At 44.8% G+C, this 18279-nt stretch overlaps 7 protein-coding genes and 1 pseudogene across 9 annotated transcripts; 3 read left to right on the forward strand and 5 right to left on the reverse strand.

Annotated features, from left to right (window-relative positions):
* Positions 1-106: 106 nt before the first annotated feature.
* On the reverse strand, positions 107-1308 carry LOC9638954 (short-chain dehydrogenase TIC 32, chloroplastic). Its single transcript, XM_002977173.2, has one exon. The coding sequence runs from the start codon at positions 1275-1277 to the stop codon at positions 333-335; it is 945 nt and encodes a 314-aa protein (XP_002977219.1). The 5' UTR covers positions 1278-1308; the 3' UTR covers positions 107-332.
* A 153-nt stretch (positions 1309-1461) lies between these two features.
* Positions 1462-3114, forward strand: LOC9638955 (pentatricopeptide repeat-containing protein At1g11290, chloroplastic). The gene has a single exon (XM_024682039.1). The coding sequence runs from the start codon at positions 1462-1464 to the stop codon at positions 3112-3114; it is 1653 nt and encodes a 550-aa protein (XP_024537807.1).
* A 35-nt stretch (positions 3115-3149) lies between these two features.
* On the reverse strand, positions 3150-3884 carry LOC9638668. Its single transcript, XM_024682209.1, has 5 exons — positions 3680-3884; positions 3599-3628; positions 3491-3538; positions 3315-3435; positions 3150-3263 (listed from the first exon to the last, which is right to left on the reverse strand). Exons 1-4 carry the CDS (start codon positions 3848-3850, stop codon positions 3328-3330), a joined length of 357 nt encoding a protein of 118 aa, XP_024537977.1. The 5' UTR covers positions 3851-3884; the 3' UTR covers positions 3150-3263; positions 3315-3327.
* A 4638-nt stretch (positions 3885-8522) lies between these two features.
* On the reverse strand, positions 8523-10433 carry LOC9638669 (tubulin beta-1/beta-2 chain). Its single transcript, XM_002977175.2, has 3 exons — positions 9879-10433; positions 9391-9660; positions 8523-9326 (listed from the first exon to the last, which is right to left on the reverse strand). Exons 1-3 carry the CDS (start codon positions 10270-10272, stop codon positions 8662-8664), a joined length of 1329 nt encoding a protein of 442 aa, XP_002977221.2. The 5' UTR covers positions 10273-10433; the 3' UTR covers positions 8523-8661.
* Positions 10434-10540: 107 nt separating this feature from the next.
* Positions 10541-11911, forward strand: LOC9638957 (WRKY transcription factor SUSIBA2). The gene is made up of 3 exons (XM_002977039.2): positions 10541-11082; positions 11141-11260; positions 11329-11911. The coding sequence occupies exons 1-3, from the start codon at positions 10541-10543 to the stop codon at positions 11879-11881; spliced, it is 1215 nt and encodes a 404-aa protein (XP_002977085.2). The 3' UTR covers positions 11882-11911.
* Positions 11912-11994: 83 nt separating this feature from the next.
* LOC9638670 lies at positions 11995-14252 on the reverse strand. The gene is made up of 10 exons (XM_002977176.2): positions 14095-14252; positions 13993-14043; positions 13625-13766; positions 13450-13521; positions 13318-13390; positions 13210-13245; positions 13051-13158; positions 12709-12998; positions 12475-12660; positions 11995-12424 (listed from the first exon to the last, which is right to left on the reverse strand). Exons 7-10 carry the CDS (start codon positions 13126-13128, stop codon positions 11995-11997), a joined length of 984 nt encoding a protein of 327 aa, XP_002977222.2. The 5' UTR covers positions 13129-13158; positions 13210-13245; positions 13318-13390; positions 13450-13521; positions 13625-13766; positions 13993-14043; positions 14095-14252.
* A 138-nt stretch (positions 14253-14390) lies between these two features.
* LOC9638958 (uncharacterized protein YisK) lies at positions 14391-16903 on the reverse strand. Of its 3 annotated transcripts, XM_024682077.1 has the most exons (12): positions 16801-16903; positions 16650-16733; positions 16410-16578; positions 16267-16366; positions 16116-16185; positions 15991-16045; positions 15815-15934; positions 15632-15740; positions 15479-15575; positions 15309-15428; positions 14739-14993; positions 14391-14680 (listed from the first exon to the last, which is right to left on the reverse strand). In XM_024682077.1, exons 1-11 carry the CDS (start codon positions 16869-16871, stop codon positions 14813-14815), a joined length of 1176 nt encoding a protein of 391 aa, XP_024537845.1. In that variant the 5' UTR covers positions 16872-16903; the 3' UTR covers positions 14391-14680; positions 14739-14812. The 3 variants fall into 3 exon arrangements, with proteins under 3 accessions (XP_024537845.1, XP_024537846.1, XP_002977223.2); XM_024682078.1 differs by lacking the exons at positions 14391-14680; positions 14739-14993 and adding an exon at positions 15137-15260; XM_002977177.2 differs by lacking the exons at positions 14391-14680; positions 14739-14993 and having other exon boundaries at positions 15317-15417.
* Positions 16904-17062: 159 nt separating this feature from the next.
* LOC112348816 overlaps positions 17063-18279 on the forward strand; it is a 55751-nt pseudogene continuing 54534 nt past the window's right edge.

Consider the following 18279-nt stretch of genomic DNA (forward strand, 5'->3'; position numbering starts at 1 on the left):
ACTGTTAGCATATGCTGATTCTGTTAAGTGCGGAGGCGAATATTCGTCACGGTAGAAAAAAGTATGAAGCCGTTGACGTCCCCGAGAAAGAAAAAAGAAAACCATGGAACTGAATGTTCTCAAACTTTTTTTCCTTTTCTTCGATCATAGCGTTATCACTGTTGTCGATTACAAACCAAAACAACTTTAGCTTCTCTCATCTATAGGACGATCACGAAATGTAGCTACAAAGAAAGGAAAAAGGATAGAACAGAACAGAGCTTGGATCGATGGGGGTGGATCGATGATCGCTCGCTGTGAAAAGAAAGAGAAACCCAAGAGAAATCGATCGATCACGCGCTGGCCCGGGAGACGAGGAGCTCGCTGATGTCCCAGAGCTTCTTCCCGAGCTGTGGATCCAGCGCCTTCTTGGACGGCTTCGCCTCCTGGCAATCCGCGAGGTAGCGGCCGCTCACATCCGCCATGTCGGGGTGGATGGCCGCGTAGATCGTCGTCGCCGCGCCCTGCTCCACGCTCTTCCATTTGCCCGCGTATATGATCTTGACGAAGAGCTTCATCGCCGCCGAGTGGCGCCACAGCGGCGTCCCGATCAGCCCCGGGTGGACCGCGTTGGCCGTGATGTTGATCTTCTCCCGCTGGAACATCGCTGTCAGGGAGTTCGCGTGGAGGATGTTGGCCAGCTTCGATTGCCCATACGCCTTCTTGGAATCGTAGCTCCCGCGATCGTTGATAGCGTCGAGATCGCGGATCCCTTCCTTGTAGCCCACCGTCGCGTGCGCCACCGACGAGAGATTGACGATCCGGCCCTGGATCCCGGATTTCGCCGCCGTCTCCTTCATCGTGTCGAGCAGGAGATTCGTGAGCAAGAAATGGCCCAGGTGATTCGTCGCGAACTGCGATTCCACGCCGTCGGCCGTGAGGCTGAAGGGGCAGAACATCAAACCCGCGTTGTTGATGAGGAGATTGAGCGGCAGGCCGGATTTCTTGAAATCCTCGACGAAGCCCCGGACGCTGGCCAGCGACGCCAAATCCAGCTCCATACACTGCACCGACGCCCCCGGCAGCTCCTTCTCCATCGCCGCGCGGGCTCTCTCCGCGGCTTCCTTGTTCCTGGCCGCGATCACAACCCTGGCTCCCTGCTTCGCAAGAATGCGCACCACTTCCGCGCCAATGCCACTCGCCCCTCCCGTGACGATTGCCGTGAGATTCTTGGCGTCAATCCCCTGCGCCACTTCCTCAGCGGTGGAGTGCGCGCCATAGCCTGATCGCTTCCCCATTCTTTCTTTCTCCCTCGTATAAAAGACACTTTCCTATAAACCCTAAACGCGCGCGATCCAATGGCCTAGATCTAGATATATCCAACGGCCGGAACCGACTAATCCGATCCAACGGCCGATAATATCGATCGCACGGCCCCAGCACGTCTTGCGTGGAAGACCTTTAACCGCGTTGGCATTTAAAATGCTCCAGGCGCTCGCCAAGAGCCCTAGATTCGATTCTTCCTCGTCGCGGCTGCGCGATCTCGTCAATCTCATCGACGCGGGATCCATCCGCCCCGACGCGGCGGATTTCCGTCGCCTCATCGCGGATTGTACAGATCTTCGCCTCCTCCACGAAGCAAGATGCATCCACAGCTTGGTCCACCGCCACGGCCTCGCCGGCGATCGATTGATCGGCAACTACCTCGTCAAGATGTTCGTGCGCTGCGGCGACATCGACAGGGCGCGCGAGGTCTTCGATCGGGTAAGCGCCAGGGACGTGATCCTCTGGACGGAGATGATCGCCGCATATGGCGAGAGGGGATATTTCCAGGAGTCGCTGGAGCTCTGGAAGATCATGAGGCTCGAGGGAGCCATGCCGGATCTCATCGCATTCGTCACAGCGCTCAAATCTTGCTGCTGCCCGGCGAGCCTCGGGGATGGGGCGCTCATCCACTGGATGATTCTCGAGAGCGGCCTGGGATCCAACGTGATCGTGGAGACGGCATTGGTGAATATGTACGCTAGATGCGGCAGGATCGAGCAGGCAACCGCGATGTTCTTCGGGATTTCTCACAGGGACATTGTCGCGTGGAACGCGATCATAGCGGTAAATGCCGAGAGAGGGCATTTTGGCCAGGCCATGCATCTCTTCCATTCGCTGCTGCTCGAGGGCGAGAGATCGCCCAACAAGAGCACCTATGTGGCGGTTCTCTCGGCTTGCAGAGATCTCCACGACCTCAAGCTCCTCCACTCGTGCTCAATCCACAGTGGCCTGGAGCTCCACGTAGAGGTCGCCACGGCACTCGTGCACGCGTATGCTCAGCTCGGGCACCTCTCCATCTCTCGCTCGATCTTCGACCGGTTGCTCTGCCAAGATCGAGACATCGTCCTCTGGAACGCGATGATCGAAGCCTATGCCCAAGAGGGCGATCGCGAATCCATCGCCCTGTTCCGGCAAATGCAGCTCCTCGGCTGCCACCCAGACCGAGCGACGTTCCTGAGCTTGCTCTCGGCGTGCTCGGCTATGGTGGACCTGGAAGAAGGAAAGAGACTACACTCGCGGATCGGGAGCTGCCTCGAGGACTTCCAGATCCAAAATTCGCTGCTTGCGATGTACGCCAGGTGTGGGAGGCTCGAGCTCGCGCAGCTCCTCTTCGATGGAATGCCCGAGAGGTCGGTCTTCTCCTGGAACTCCATGGTCGCCGCGTATGCTCAGCACGGGCATCTCGACCAAGTCTTCCAGAGCCTGAAGAGGATGCAAAACGAAGGCGTCAAGCCCGACAGCGTGACGTTCGTGAGCGTCCTCAGTGCTTGCAGTGGAGCCGGACTGCTGGTAGAGGGCCGGAGCCACTTCGAGTTTGTGAAGCGTCACATTCGCGAGTGGCCGAGCACCGAGCACTACGGCTGCATGATCGATCTCCTTGGTCGCCTGGGAAGATTGGAGGAGGCCGAAAGACTAGTTTTGGAGGTCCCGGACAAAGCAGCGGACGCGGTGCTGTGGAGAACACTGCTCGCTGCTTCCCGGACTTACGGAGATTTGGAGCGAGGGAGACGAGCGGCGGAGAGAGTGGTGGATTTAGATCCGGACGACTCTGCTGCTTACGTCGTGCTCTACAACACAGTTGCCACTTAGAACAAAGCACGGAGAAGAAAAGACCGATGCAAAGAGACCTCAGGAACTTGGATGATAAGTTACGTGGATAGTTTCCTGGCTGCCAGAGCAACGAGGCCTTTGAAACACTACTAAGAAAAACAAACTACGCGCTTCATGGCTGGATTTTCCTGAGAAGATCGAAAGGTTCTGAGGAGAAAACGAAGGAAAACAAGCGCTACCTCTTTTGTGAGCTTAGAAAGATGGCTTCCGGATCGGTCTCGAGGGAGGAAGTAAACCACGGCGAGCTTGACGCTTGAGGTAGTGACGCCGCGCAGCAATCATCTCCTTGTGCGTTGGTCCCTGTAAAAAAAACGAAGGAAGTTCATGCTAGAAACTTTGCATCATTCTTTTTTACTTTTGGAAGGTCATAGAAATCGTCCGTCGTTGGAGAAGTTCCATCTTCCTGGAAAGAAAAAAAAAAAACAATCAGAGAGCTTGAATCACTAAGATCTCAAAAATGTACCTTGTTCTCCCCCTCTGGAGCTCCCTCTTCCTGGGAAAGAAAACGAGCGATCAATCTACAAGCCGAGGAAGCATCGCATACCTTTGGCGGCGGGAGATGGGGTCCAATCGCGGGGAAGAAAGAGTACCCTCGAGCACAAATCACGAATCCACCATCGCTAGCGCGCGGCACTGCGTGCGAAGCGCTGCCACGGGACGCATTGGCGTGCAGCGCTTGCAGCGCCTTGCCCGAGCTCCTTACCGCTCGAAACATTGCCGCAAACCCTAAACCCCGTTACAGTTTAGGGCATTTCATATTCTTAGAATATTTCTTCTGAAAATATCTCATTTTCTTAAATATAAATACATAGTTAAGTGATAAACCAGGTGATCTCCATCTAACCTCCCACCAATACCAAATTCCACCTGTGCAAATTTGCTACCCACATCCCATGTTTTCTAAGCATTGCAGGCATAACCTCTAATGGCATTGTTGTCAAAGGCTGCCTTTGTCTGGATGCTTTCTCCAAATAGACAAAACCAAGGGCTTATACATCAATAGTGTCTGATTTGAAGTTTCCAAGCACCATCTTTCCTAAAACCCAGAAAGCCATCCACAAAAGAGAAAAAGAAAAAGAAGAAACTTACTAATTACAAGTGAAGAGCTATTGTATTGATATGGCCTATTGTATATTTCTTGATGCAAGTCTATGGGAAGATATGGTCAAAATTATAGTGTGAATGGTAAGATATGGATGAAAATGTGAACTAAGTAAATATAGTGGAAATAACAAAAAAAAGGAAATGGAAAAAGTTAAATCTAGACAATATAAAAGCTAGATTTAAACCAAAATCCTAAATCAAAGCTTGTTTAGGTTGCCAAAGTTGTCATTTTGCACTCTAAATCCCACATGTTGACACACTTGAGTGATTTGATAAAGTAAACCTTATCCTTCAGAAGTATGTAATTGTTAGCATTTTTTGGAGAAGATATAATGATTTATGTATTTGATTTTTCATCCTTGATAACTCTTTTTTTTTTACTTAATTTGACTTTGTGTTTGCACTACATTCAGACTAATCTAAAATAGAGTTTATGAAAAAATACAATAATGAATACTAAGCTAATTGATTAATCCCTATAGTTTTGATTGATCTAGTTATAATTATGCTTAAGAAGGATCCGCTAGTGCCATGCTAAATAGTTGTGGATTAGCCTATGTGCCACTCATACCAAACTTAGGGGAAGTTTAATTTTACTCATAGTAACATCATAATAACCATTGATAGGTTTATATTAATCCTGCCATAACCTTTAAGTTGTTCATATGCTTCATTTACAAGCCCACGTGGAAGCTCATGCCAATGATTCATCTCAAATTCATTTTATAAACTCAAGCGAAAGCTTATGCAATATGGTACAAAAATGGTATACATTACTACTAGTGGTGACCTAAACCAAATGTAAAAGAAAGAGTGCCACAGTCTAGCAAAGGCCAAATTTATGTGTTAGTTAAACCCACACTAGTATGTTGAAATTATACTAAACTCCATTGAACACTAGGCTAAATACAAGGAGATAATGTTTATAAAGATTTGAGTGTATATTGAACCCTCATTTTGTAGTGCAATAAGCTTAGAGTTCAACTCCAAATTTATATATTCCACAATTAAAGAGGTAAATTTAGAACTCTTTCAGATAAGTATATAATTGCTAGTTCTTAATAACCATTTTCATTTGTAGAATGCTTAAAATGTCTCTCCAAAACACCAAAAAAATTTCCAAGCTCCACACTTAAGTGTATCCAAGCCTCAATGTACTAGTTGTCAACATGAAAGCATCTAAATCAAAAGTAAAGGCTTATAAGAATGTAACATAGCAAATTTGAAATATAGCAAAAGCTATATGTTTGGGTGCTTGGACACTAAGAGCTTGATTGAAATATATAAACATTATTTGGAACATATATTATAAGAAAAATGATTGTTATAATGAAGCTCAAAACAATACAAGTGGGAATTCCAAAAACATAAGTGGGAAATCCATAAATAAAAGTGAAGAATGGAAAATTTAAAAATACCAACAGACACAAGTCAAAAATCCTAAAATGTAGTAAAAACTCTTAACACCAGTTGAAAGTCAAGCAACTCCAATAGAAATTCTTGAAAAACTAGCCAAAAATGAAGGAACTCTAGTGGCATAGCTCCACTATGTCAAATGTAAATAAACTAGAATAGATAGACATAACTATAGGATGGCTAGATAGCATATTTAGGGCTTTTTAAAAAGTTTTGCCTTGCCTTTGCTTTTGCCTTTGAGAATATGGATGAGGAGAAACTTTGGTGTTAGAATTGCAAAATGCTTGCACTATAGCTTTATCAAACTTTTGTAATACACTTTACAATTGTTTACAATTATGATTAATCAATCTATGTTGCCCATCCTAGACCTTTCCATAGTAGGCAATTGCCTTTATCTAATGCCCCAAGACATAAAGAATACTACTCAAGACCTATGTGGAGATTATGACCTACCCTGTCAGCTACCTCCTTACCATCACAAATCACTTGAACTCTTCATCCATGCTTGGGTGTTTTAAAAACCTACATAAAATATCTTGCTTCACATTGAGTGAGAGTTGTTATGTGGCCTTGAGAAAGCTCTTCACATGTTGTTTGGCTATTCTTCTATCTCCTATCTCAGCCATTACTTTGTGAGTTGCAGCTCTCCACCATTATCCTCATGTAACTGGTACAAGTACTGTAATAATGATGTCATCTTGATGTTGTGATACACTCCTATTGGATAATTAAATGTATGGAAAAAAGGGAGAGCTCATAAAGCTTTGTTCTAGAACCATACATGCTTAAGTTGTAAATGAGCTTGTAACATGTGGAAATGGAAAAGATGACTATCATTAGTTGGAAGTGAGGAGCACACTTTCAAATAGAATCTTTGTTGTATGGTTAATCCACCATGCCTCCTTGCAAGTTCACGCTTTCATGAACGGAAGTTGAGGGTTACAGCTTTCCTAAAAGCCTCGCTTTTACCAGATATCAATCAACATGTGGTATGATTCCTTTAGCCAACTAACAAAGTCAGACCTAAAACCCTTTGATACTAAATGTAAACTCCTGAATTTAAACTTTCTTAGGAGGTCACCCAACTTAGTAATATTCAAACCCAAGGATGCTTAACCTTAAATATCCCAAAACCCTTAACCAATTAGAAAAGGGGTATACTTATGTTCATGGGCCCTTTTCTTTTATATTTGAACCTCTATGAATCGTCTCTCGAGTTGTTTCCTTTGGTTGCTTACATTAATATTGATTGTTTCCATTTTATTCCAACTAAAAATAAAAGTTTAAGTTTATCTAATAGACCTACATTTTATATTGAGGGAAGTGGGGGGGAATTTTATATATATACATATATAAAATTCATATAAAATTTGTGTTGAGTGAGATATATTAACAAATTACTGTTTCTAATAAAGTTAGGACAAAATGGAATGTGAGAAGAATACATATGGCACTTCCTAAGCTAAATAAATTTTAAAAAATATAAATACCTATACTACAAGCTATATATTTCTATTTTTTACATATATTTTTTATGTTTAAAAAAATGAATTACAGTTTTAGTTTTTCTATTTGTCATACCAAGAAAAATATTTTATATTTATACTTTTTATTTTATATTCACAGTTATTGTGTTTGTATTAAAACATTATATGAAAATCCAGCAGGGGTTATTTCAATTGAGGTTAGACAAAACATAATAATACCAACTATTAAAGAGCTTATTAAAGAAGTAGGCAAAAGAAAAGAAATTTTTATGGGATTTTCTTACTCTAAAATTTTACATGAACAAGATACTAGCTTACTTATTACAATAAGTGCACTTGACATGCAAATGTCAAGAAAAAACTTTTATATATATTGTACTATTATTCCTTTTCTTTTTACTTTAAATAATGGGAAAGCCATAGAGAAAGAGTTTACTTTAACATTGCAAAATTATGTTGAGAAAGACTTAGTAACATATGGGTCTGTAGAGTATATAAATGGAAGATATTCTATATCATATGTATTAGATAAAGATAGTAATGTTTACTTACAAGAGTTTCCAAATACTAATAGTTTTATATTATTTAAAGAAGAAACAGATTGTATTCTTCATAAAACCTGTATTAAAAGTGGACCAAATTATTCATCATTTTCTCGCCTTAGGGAAGGAGATTTTCTTCAATCACCAAATTTAGTATTTATTTTATATATGAAATTTGATTGTAATCTTGTGTTATATTATGGTAAAATTTCTATTTGGGATACTGAAACATCAGGAAAAGGTATTGGATGTTTTCTACGTTTTCAGAAAGATGGAAATCTTGTTATTTATAATCAGTATCATAACGTTGTATGGTCTTATGATATTTATTGGAAAAATATTTGGGTTACATTTTCATTATGTGTAGAAAATACAGGTCATGTTACTGTATATAATACAAATAATCAAACATCTATTTGGAGAAGGCCTATAGAAAGAAAAAAAAGAGTTATACTTATGCACAAATAAGAAAATAATTTCTATTTATTTTAATTTTTAAATAAAGGTATACGAATTACTGAATAAGTAGATATTTTAGGACATATGATTGTATTTATTTATTTTAAGAAATATCTCAGGGAAATATATTAAGATTATCTAAATTAGACAAATGAACTTAAGTCAGAAAAAAAAACCATAAAATTGAACAAAGGAGAGAAGAAGAAATATTATTATTGCAATAGAACATATTTATGCAGATAACTCAGTTGAGTATAAATGGACCATAAACAATTGTATCACAAAGTGCCACGTAGCATTTTATTTGGCACTAAATGTCATATTAGCATACCAAACAATTAGCTAGTAGTATATCTATGAGAAATAGTGGGCGGAGTTTTTTTAAAACGCTATTCATTATTTTTTAATTTTATCTCATGCATAAAACGAGTAGTCCAAACAATGGAAGAAAGAACTCGAGTTCTTTATTTTTTCTAAGATCTTCAAAACTTGTTTTTTCAGTCCTCTGTGTTGCTTCAAGCCTCGGCCTCCTCGTCCATCTCTCCCTCGTCATCGGCGCTCGCGTCCTGGTACTGCTGGTACTCGGACACCAGATCGTTCATGTTGCTCTCCGCCTCGGTAAACTCCATCTCGTCCATCCCCTCACCCGTGTACCAGTGCAAGAACGCCTTCCTCCGGAACATCGCCGTGAATTGCTCGCTCACTCGCTTGAACATCTCCTGGATCGCGGTCGAGTTCCCGATGAAAGTCGCCGACATCTTCAGTCCCTTGGGAGGGATGTCGCACACGCTCGACTTGACGTTGTTTGGGATCCACTCGACGAAGTAGGACGAGTTCTTGTTCTGGACGTTGAGCATCTGTTCGTCCACCTCTTTGGTGCTCATGCGCCCCCGGAACATCGCCGACGCCGTGAGGTAGCGCCCGTGGCGAGGGTCGGCTGCGCACATCATGTTCTTGGCGTCCCACATCTGCTGGGTGATCTCCGGGACGCTCAGAGCTCGGTACTGCTGCGACCCTCTGGAGGTGAGCGGAGCAAAGCCGATCATAAAGAAGTGGAGCCGCGGAAACGGGATCAAGTTGACGGCTAGCTTCCGGAGGTCCGAGTTGAGTTGGCCCGGGAATCGCAAGCAGCACGTCACGCCGCTCATGGTAGCCGAGATGAGATGGTTGAGATCACCAACTGAAAGAAGAAAAAAGTGATATCAGATCCTAGATGAAAAAGATAAAAGAGAGATGTTGCTTACATGTTGGAGTTGTGAGCTTGAGAGTTCTAAAGCATATGTCGTATAAAGCTTCGTTGTCTAGAACCATGCACTCATCCGAGTTCTCAACGAGCTGGTGGACGGAGAGAGTGGCGTTGTAAGGCTCCACGACCGTGTCCGAGACTTTTGGCGACGGAAAGATGGAGAATGTGAGCATCATTCTGTCCGGGTACTCTTCTCTTATCTTGGAGATGAGGAGCGTTCCCATGCCAGATCCCGTGCCTCCTCCCATGGAGTGACACACTTGAAATCCTGACCAACAAATAAAACCATCCTCGTGTTAGATCCTTGAAAGAGTTGCAACTTAGATCGAGAAACTAGAACATAAAAACACCAGGTGGAAAAACAAAGAGAAGCAAGAACAAGAACAAAGTAGAAAAACCATTCTAAGGAAAAATGGTTTTTTGGAAGAACAGATTAACCAAGTGGAAAGAACAAAAAAAAATCGAGGAAGAGCAAAAGAGACATACCTTGGAGACAATCGCAACTCTCGGCTTCTTTCCTCACAACATCGAGCACGGAATCGATGAGCTCGGCCCCTTCGGTGTAGTGTCCCTTGGCCCAGTTATTTCCAGCCCCGGTCTGGCCAAACACGAAATTATCGGGGCGAAAGATCTGTCCATACGGCCCCGATCGCACGCTATCCATGGTCCCCGGCTCCAAATCCATGAGAACCCCACGAGGAACATAGCGCCCTCCACTGGCCTCGTTGAAGTAGACATTGATTCTCTCGAGCTGGAGGTCCGAGTCACCATGGTAGGTGCCCGTGGGATCGATGCCGTGCTCGTCGCAAACAACCTCCCAGAACTTGGCGCCGATCTGGTTGCCACATTGGCCGCCCTGGATGTGTAGGATCTCTCTCATCCTTCCTCTTTTCTCTCGAGCTTCTTCTTTTTCTTCCTGGTCCGCGGCTCTGGGAGCGCCGGAGAGAAACCGAAGGAGATACCGAAAAGCTCGGGATACGAACCGTCAAAGATCGCCAAGGATCGTTTCATAGCGCCCAGGCGCCCCCGCTCCAGATCCCAAAAGCCCGCCAAGAACCCTAAAACGCAGAGCCCTAAAATTATCTTCCCGCCTAAATGCAAACTTCATTTTAAAATTTTTAATCTAGAAAATTGCCGCGTCAACAGTCATGCCCAGTCCACGCGGACAAGAGTCAGCGCCAGCGACTTTGACCGGCGACCACATCCATACAAAATGTCAAACCTATAAGCGTAGCATCCAGGTCTCTTTTCTTTGCTCCGCGATTTTCAAAGTGGGATCCATCACTGCCCAGTGGCGACCTCGCAATCTCCAGTTGGTCTCTCTCTCTCTCTCTCGATCCAAAAAGATCCAAAGAGTGTTTGGGGAATTTGATGAGGGAGAGGCGAGGAGAATGCATCCATTTGCGGAGAGTTTAGTGAGGATGGAAGTAAGCAAGGCAAGAGGCCAAGCCCAGCTGCTGGATGACAAGCTCAAGCTCGTCCCGGCATCAAGCCTGGACGATGGAGCCGCCAGGACTCTGGTTGACGACGCTGCCAGTATCATCGCCACTTTCACCAACATCATCGCGTGCCTCAGCAGGAACCCCCATGCTTCTCCCGTCGATCCAGGCGGCCATCGCTCCAAGCCTGCCATCGCCACCACTAGCGAGACCTCTCACAGCGACGAAGATCACACCCCGACCAAAAAGAGGTATGGTCTCTCTCGAAACTTTCCAATCAATGTGATGATCATCTGTGATCTCTGATAGAAAACTCAAGAACCAACATCAGCAACAGCCACACTCGATCGAGCACGAGCTCGTCCCGGACGATGGCTATACGTGGAGGAAATACGGTCAGAAAGACATCCTCGGATCTCGACACCCAAAGTAAGAACTTCACTGTTCACAAGTTCCTGGAAGTTCTAAGAAAGAAACCCATTGTCCCCGTGATCCAGGAGCTACTATCGCTGCACACACAAGCGCGAGAGCGGGTGCCAGGCGATCAAATACGTCCAGAGATCCGACTCCAATCCCTCCTCGTTCCAGATCACTTACCGGGGGGAGCACACTTGCAACATGCTTCGATCGTCCCCGCTGGGATCGCCATCGCCACCATCGCCAGCGCTGGCCATGCCGATGGTAAACTCAGTGTGCTTGAGGATCAATAGCGATGGTGGCTTGCAGATCGGGGCCTCAGGTCCGACCGTGATCCCTTCTCTCCCTCTCGATGTCTCTCCAAATCACACACCACCACCACCGAGGAACGCAGGCGCTTCAGCTCCAAGCCATGGAATTGGGCAGAGGGATCTCGAGGCTGCTCGGGGCCAGCTGATCACGCAAGAGCTGGCGTCGAGCGTGGTGAAAGTGGAGGGCGAGATCGACGTTATGACCCTGGAGTCGATGCTAGAGTTTGGATCGTCCGTGTTGGATAGTCTCGACTTGAATGGTTATCAGCTCTTCGCGAGCGATCACTCGTCACCAGAGTGGTCGGATTGCATAGCATATTAAAACGAAAAAAAGAACACAAAAATTTCTTTTCTTCTTTTGTAAAACAGCGTTGACTTTATGCCAACGGCCCAGATCGAGAGCATCCAACGGCTTAAAGCCGATCTCCAAGAGCCCTAAAGCTGGCAGCCGGTGGTCAATGCGGCCACCTCCTTGAGTATGCTGCTGTCGTTGACAATTAAGTGCACCGAAGTTTGACCCAGCCCCAACGCGATTCCCTCGAAGATCTCCCGTAGCTGCGACTCGAATTCGCCCGCGTCGATGAATCCATCGTGATTCGTGTCAAACAGATCAAACACGGAGCTACACTTGAGCGCCAACTCGGCTTGGGTCATTGGCACTGGGACCCCAAAGTCGAACTCCATGTCAAGATTTAAGCTCTCCACAAAGGGCTGGAACTCTGCGAGTGTGAGAAGGCCCCTGTGATTTACATCCATTTGATCGAAGTGTTTGAGCATGGTCTCGTGGAACAAACCAGTGTTCTTCACGAAGCTCATGACAATCGACCCGTCCAGCACGAAAACGCCCATCTTTGTAATAAGAACCCTAACGAGTTTGCGTTGATTTATAGAATGTGAAAAGGATGGCTCTTGTACCTTTTCGAGAGAAAAATTCGAGCAAGTTTACGTTCTTGTTGATACCAAGAATGGTGATGCTGATCGACGACTGGGCCGATGGTTAGACGCCAGAAATCTAGCAAAATGGTAACCAGCATTGACGCTGCTAATGCATTCCCGGTGGTTCTCAAGAAAGACGATTCATCGCTCGGGTCTTCGTCAATCCTTGATAAAGGGGACGCTGTTAGATGTTTTGCTGGAAAATTATCGTACCTCATGAACATTGGATAGCTGACGATGAAGTAGAGGGCGTAGAACAAGGAGCCAACTTTGTAGAATGCCGAAAATATGCCCGAATGAAGCTCGAAAACTCTGAGATTGTCAATGCCTCGATGAGAGCTGTCAAATAAGCCAGTATCGCTGTCGAAACGAATTGGACGAGCCCGGAGAAAGCTACGCTTGAGGTCTTGGCCTGAGCTGCCTTTAGCCTTCTCAAAGTTGCTCGCAAAGACGTGGTAGAGTAAAAAGTAAGGCTGCGTGAGAAGATACGCCACCAAGGGGACCTGTGGCAAAGCTCCTATATGTATAATAATAGAGTGAAAACTCTTCACTTACGTTGTTAAGTCTCCATGATGGAAATGTATAGCTTGCTAGGATTGTATATAAGTAATGAGTCAAGAAGTAGTTTCCCATGAAGCCAAAGATTCCAATCTACAGGTTTGCCTGCAATCAATTTGGTTTAGAGAAATATTCTTCAAACAAGTAAATAAAAACCTTCATGCAGTATCTCCACGCTGCCTCTCCAAACTTCTGAGAAAGAAGGAATCAAGTACTCAGCAGGCGAGACATAGAAAAATATAGATCAAGTTAATAACAGCCTACTTTTGAATGGCAGAACACTGCATGGTGAGGACACCATCAATCCAACCGCAAAGTACTCGAGCTCTTGGAATTCCTGCTCGAAAGTAATTACAAAGATTAATCAAATGAAAGAACGTTAGTAAAGTGACTGACCTCGTAAAACTCCATTTCTCTTGCTTGGACTTGCGGCAAGCCAAAGAACAGGCCTCATGAACTATTCCTTCACTGCCGTGAAAATCGTCAAAACATTTTAAAGAATAAAAGTTGTAACGGACTTCTCGAAGCGATGCGATTGGAAACACAATCATGCTAGAGTTTAAAGATTTACCTTGCGGTTGGCAGCTTATCCAATAAATTTCGAGAATTCTAGATCCTTATCAGATGCCAAAGAGACTCCGCAAGAACAAGGTGGAACGTTTTCTTGCGAGGTTCTCTTCACTCACGTCTTCAGGTTTTCTAGAGTCGTTGCCCTGAAACGATGAACGTAGAAATATTAATCAAAGAAAAGAGAAGATTCTACAAACAGCTCAAGAACGACAAATATGTAAAACAAAAAGCAAACAGACAAAATAATCAAAGCATTTACCGACGTGAATCTTCCATGACAAAGAAGCAGTCTCTCGTGAAGAAGTAAAGGAAGACGCAAGGAAGAATCCCAAGCCTATCATCTGGAAATTCGGCAAGCTAGAGACATACCTAAGAATCCTGGTCAGAGCAAAGATATAAACGTGCTCCAAAGCCAAACCGCTGCATTTTCTAGACTCAAGTCTCCACATTGTTAGTTTTTGAAACACATACCTTGTCCGCATCTGGATATCTCGTCAAAGCACGCCATGCCTTTCTTGGTGTCAATACGAGCATCATTTACAGGCCGAGCTAATCTGATGTGAGTAGACAGCAGATTGGCACGCTTTAAGTTGCCTATTCCCGAGGCAATTTCGGAAGAGCCTCGATTGCTTGCTTAGACCAAGTTGTGAACAGATTCGATATCTCCTTTTCGTCGTTTTAAAAGGCTGGAGACAAACAAAGAGAGAGACAAAGAGTAGAAACAGAGGAAACAATATAACTTTGATACTCACTCTATTTTCGCGTCACTCTTGCAAGGCTTTGGACCTCCTCGTCTTTGCAGCTCGCGCAATGCAGTAACGGTCTCCACATTTTTTTCAAAGTAGTTCTCAGAGTTTTGCAAGTCGTCTCGGGTGCTGCGAAAAATTGACAAGTATAAGTAAACCATACGCGGTGAAGAAATATCGAGAACACGACGGGGTCTTGCATACCTTCTCCTCAAGTTGTGTCTCCTCGTCTTTGCCGTTTCAAGCTCGACACTCACGTTCCAAGCTCCCCACATATCTTCTCTCGCTAGCAGCTCACTGGGCTTCATAGCCTGCAGCAAGAATAAGAAAGAGATGAAATCAAAAGTGATCACCTTCTCCTTGTCATACCTTGAAAAACTTTGTAGGTTTCTCGGGGTTCTTTGCACTGGCAGGCCTTGGAAAGTACCAGCACTGGAGCTTCTTCAAATCGGGGTCATTGAAATGCTTCTCCAGCGTGCAAATGTTGGCCACTCGACGATGAGAGGAATCGCGTCCAAATATCTTGAAAACCTCAGAGGCCGTGCTCTTGTTCCATTTGGCGGGTCTTTTCCCGAGCGGATCGGCAGTGGACTCGATATTGACAAGATCATGAATCGCCCTGGTCTGTACAAGAAAAAAAAACGAGGAGCTTAGATCACTACTTGTACTTGCACTAGGAAAGAAAAAAAATGAAAGCTAGAAGTAAGTACATGAGGAGGTGGATCAGGCATAACACGATCCGCTAGACCATAATTCACAGCCGAGCCTGCTCGCCCGGCCTTTTGGGAGAGAAAGATTGGATTCATCGCGATTGATGCGATTGACAGACCCCCAAGAAAAGGACCCTGAGATGAATGATCCCGCGGCAACTAACTGACTCCACTCGCGGATCTAGCAGCTGATTCTTAGGCGCGGCGCCAGCTCCAGCTGCTCACATACCTCGGATTGGATCTCATCGTCTCCTCGCCCGCTAAGCTTGCCCTAACCCTGGAAAGTCGCGCCAAAAAGGTTTTAACCCCTACATTTCTCGCGGTTACGGGATATTCTCCTGGGTACGAACTGGGCCGTTGGATGAAACTGGGTAATGGACGGTAATGGATTAATCTTACTCCACAGTATTGAGTAATTCGCCAATGTTCTCGATCGCGATGCGGATTTTATCGCCAGGAAGTAGATGTTTGGGCGGATCAAACCCCGATCCAACACCTAGATTGTGATTTCTCTTAGCAGCTTCTAAAGAAAATGGAGGAGAAATTTTCTACCTGAGGGAGTTCCAGTTGCGATGATATCTCCCGTTTGCAAAGTTATTCCCGCTGATATCGTCTCGATCAGCTCTGGGATTGGAAAGATCATGTCTGACGTTCGACCATCCTACTCAGGGTAATTCATAGAGTTTTAGACTAGAAAAAAGGGAGTTTGATAGAAAGGATATGGAGTAGAATCACCTGTCGGAGTTCGTCATTGATCCAGCATTGGATCCGAAGATCCTCTCCGTTTATCTCCGTTGCTGGAACAATCCATGGACCCATGGGACAAAATGTATCGCAACTCTTGCCTATAAACCACTGCAAACAAAGAAAAACTCTTGATACGAGGAAAGATAGAAACTATAGATTCATACCTGTTGGTGGCGTTTTTGCAAATCTCTTGCAGTGACATCGTTTAAGATCGTATATCTGCGCAATGATATCAGATAATATCAAGGATTAAAATCTTAAAGCAGGGAGCAAGCACCACACTGCTTACCCGAATACGTGTTCTAGAGCGTTCTCTCTTTTGATGGCTCTTCCCGGTTTTCCGATTATCACAGCCAATTCTGACCACCACAAAAAACAATAATTTTTTTTTTTTTCTAAGATCACAAAGAAAAACTCGTGAAACTTTCGATTTGTAAGACCTGCTTCATAGTCGACTTGCGAAGATAAACCGTGAGGATATTTGATTGCAGCCCCGGGACCAATCACAGATTGTGGTGCTTTGGTAAAAACGATAGGATTCTGTGGAAAGTTTTAGCGATGAGAGAAAGAAAAATATTCTTACCTTGGGAACATCTTGAGCAGACAAAGCTGGAGCAGTCTTCCATTTATCCATTTCTTTGACATGGTCCCTGTAATTCTTTCCAATGCACATAATCGCCCCTGATGGCCTTGGAATTGGAGCTTGTAGCTCGATATCCGTAAGCTCAAGTCCCGGACTTTCAAGCTTCAAGCTTGAGATGTAACAAAGAAAAGAAGCTCATGAGTTTCTCGTGTTTCTAGCAAGATTGGTCTCGAGGTTTACCTCTTTCGTATCGCATCCCAGTCTCTGATCACGGTAACCATGTCGTGCTTCGAGGCATTGGCCGATAGAACATCGTCAAGGGGCCTGGAACCCCAAAACAAAATCATGGAAAACTCAAAGATCTGTTAGCTATGAGGGAGATTAAACTCACCACATTCTTCCTCCACGGACCACTCCAACTCGAGCATCCCCTTGGGAGAGGAAAGTAATAAGCTTCAGCATGCTTCTTTCTATAAGCCCTACTTTGATCTCAAAACTTTTACTATCACTAATCTGATTGATGTTATCTATTCAATTTCATATCAACTCATCCAACCTGAAATCAAATTTTGATATCTTGAGAGTACCGCAATAGCATCCAGCAAATTTACCACCTAAGAAGGTTAAGAAACTTGCATAAGAAAATGCCATTGATGGCGATTTCTAAGTTTGGCACACTGTGTACATCATTCTCCTCATCTTCATGGGCATTGAGAATTATCATTTGGATCCACAAAAAAGTGCTTGTTTCAGACATCTGAAAGATCCATACGGGCCAATGTACCAAGCTTTGGTCTGTTTATGGAAGCGTGAAATCTATTGGAGCTCGTCCAGCTAAAGAGCACCACTCGAAACGGATGAACATCTAGTTGCCGAGTCTGCGAAGATTGGATTCATCGCGATTGACAGGCCCCCAAAAAAAGGTCGCCCTTGACTGATGATTCTTAAGCGCATCTAACCATCCCAGATATTCGATGTACTCCAAGCGCGATACATTTTATCGCAGGTGTTTGGTTTGGATCAAAGATTTTCCATTTTGGTTTCTTTGTTCTTCCACCTGGGTTCTATTTTTCACAATCTAGTTGTCAGGATTTCAAGTGTGTCATTCCATAGGAGGCACAGGATCGGGCATGGGAACGCTCCTCATCTCCAGATAAGACAAGAGTGCCTGGCTTGTTGAGTTGGCCGGGAATTACAAGCAGCTAGTCACGCCCCTCATGGTAGCCGAGATGAGATTGTTGAGCTTCGGAAGCTAGCCGTCAACTTCATCCCATTTTCACGCATCATGGATTCAGTAGGTCACAGCAGTACCGAGCTCTGAGCGTCCCGGAGATCACCCAGCAGATGTGGGACGCCAGGCGCTACCTCACGGCCTCAGCGATGTTCCGGGGACGCATGGGCACCAAAGTAGTGGACGAACAGATGCTCAACGTCCACAACAAGTACTCGTGGATCCCAAACAACGGCAAGTCGAGCGTGTGCAACATCCCTCCCAAGGGAAGATGTCGACGACTTTCATTCGGAAATGCAGATGTTCAACAGATGTTCAAGTGAGTGAGCGAGCAATTCACAGTGATGTTCCGGAGGAAGTCGTTCTTCCACTGGTACACAGGACAAGATGGAGTTTACCGAGGCCGAGAGCAACGTGGACAATCTGGTGTTCAAGTACCAGCAGTACCAGGACCCCAAGGCCAATGACGAGGGTAGACAACTATTAAATGACATGTTAATTGTTAAATGTATCTACTTTTAAAATTTCATGCACATGGAAAATTCATCCTGAAACAAAGGGAAACTCGAGGAAAACTTAAGGGAAAATCAAGAAATTTGAGGCTTACGTTTAATGGCTTTTCTGAGCTTTTCTGCATTT

The sequence above is a fragment of the Selaginella moellendorffii genome, unplaced genomic scaffold (assembly GCF_000143415.4).
Source record: "Selaginella moellendorffii unplaced genomic scaffold, v1.0 SELMOscaffold_33, whole genome shotgun sequence".
Taxonomy (NCBI): domain Eukaryota; kingdom Viridiplantae; phylum Streptophyta; class Lycopodiopsida; order Selaginellales; family Selaginellaceae; genus Selaginella; species Selaginella moellendorffii.